Here is a 239-nt window from a genome sequence, read left to right on the forward strand (position 1 = left end):
AGCATACTCCTGCAACTCACTGTATAGTATGAAAGAGGACATGTCCCCTACCCTAGTTCCAGCAGCATCCAGCAGCTGTGACTGATAACTGAAGGTGTGTTTGTTGTTGCAGGCCATTGAATTCCTGCTGAAACAGAAGGAGGAGGAGTGGAACACCCTGCTGAGACTGCAGAAGCGCAAGGAAGAGCTCTACCTCCGGCTGGTGAGGAAACGGCAGGTCCTCCTGATGAAGAGTGGCC

At 52.3% G+C, this 239-nt stretch overlaps 1 protein-coding gene across 1 annotated transcript in view; it reads left to right on the forward strand.

Annotated features, from left to right (window-relative positions):
- LOC119585544 overlaps positions 1-239 on the forward strand; it is a 15047-nt gene that overhangs the window by 11716 nt on the left and 3092 nt on the right. Inside the window, exon 4 of the mRNA XM_037934167.1 lies at positions 113-236. Within this exon, the coding sequence (XP_037790095.1) occupies positions 113-236 (124 nt within the window). The remainder of the gene's footprint in view (positions 1-112; positions 237-239) is intronic.

The sequence above is a fragment of the Penaeus monodon genome, chromosome 20 (assembly GCF_015228065.2).
Source record: "Penaeus monodon isolate SGIC_2016 chromosome 20, NSTDA_Pmon_1, whole genome shotgun sequence".
Lineage (NCBI taxonomy): Eukaryota > Metazoa > Arthropoda > Malacostraca > Decapoda > Penaeidae > Penaeus > Penaeus monodon.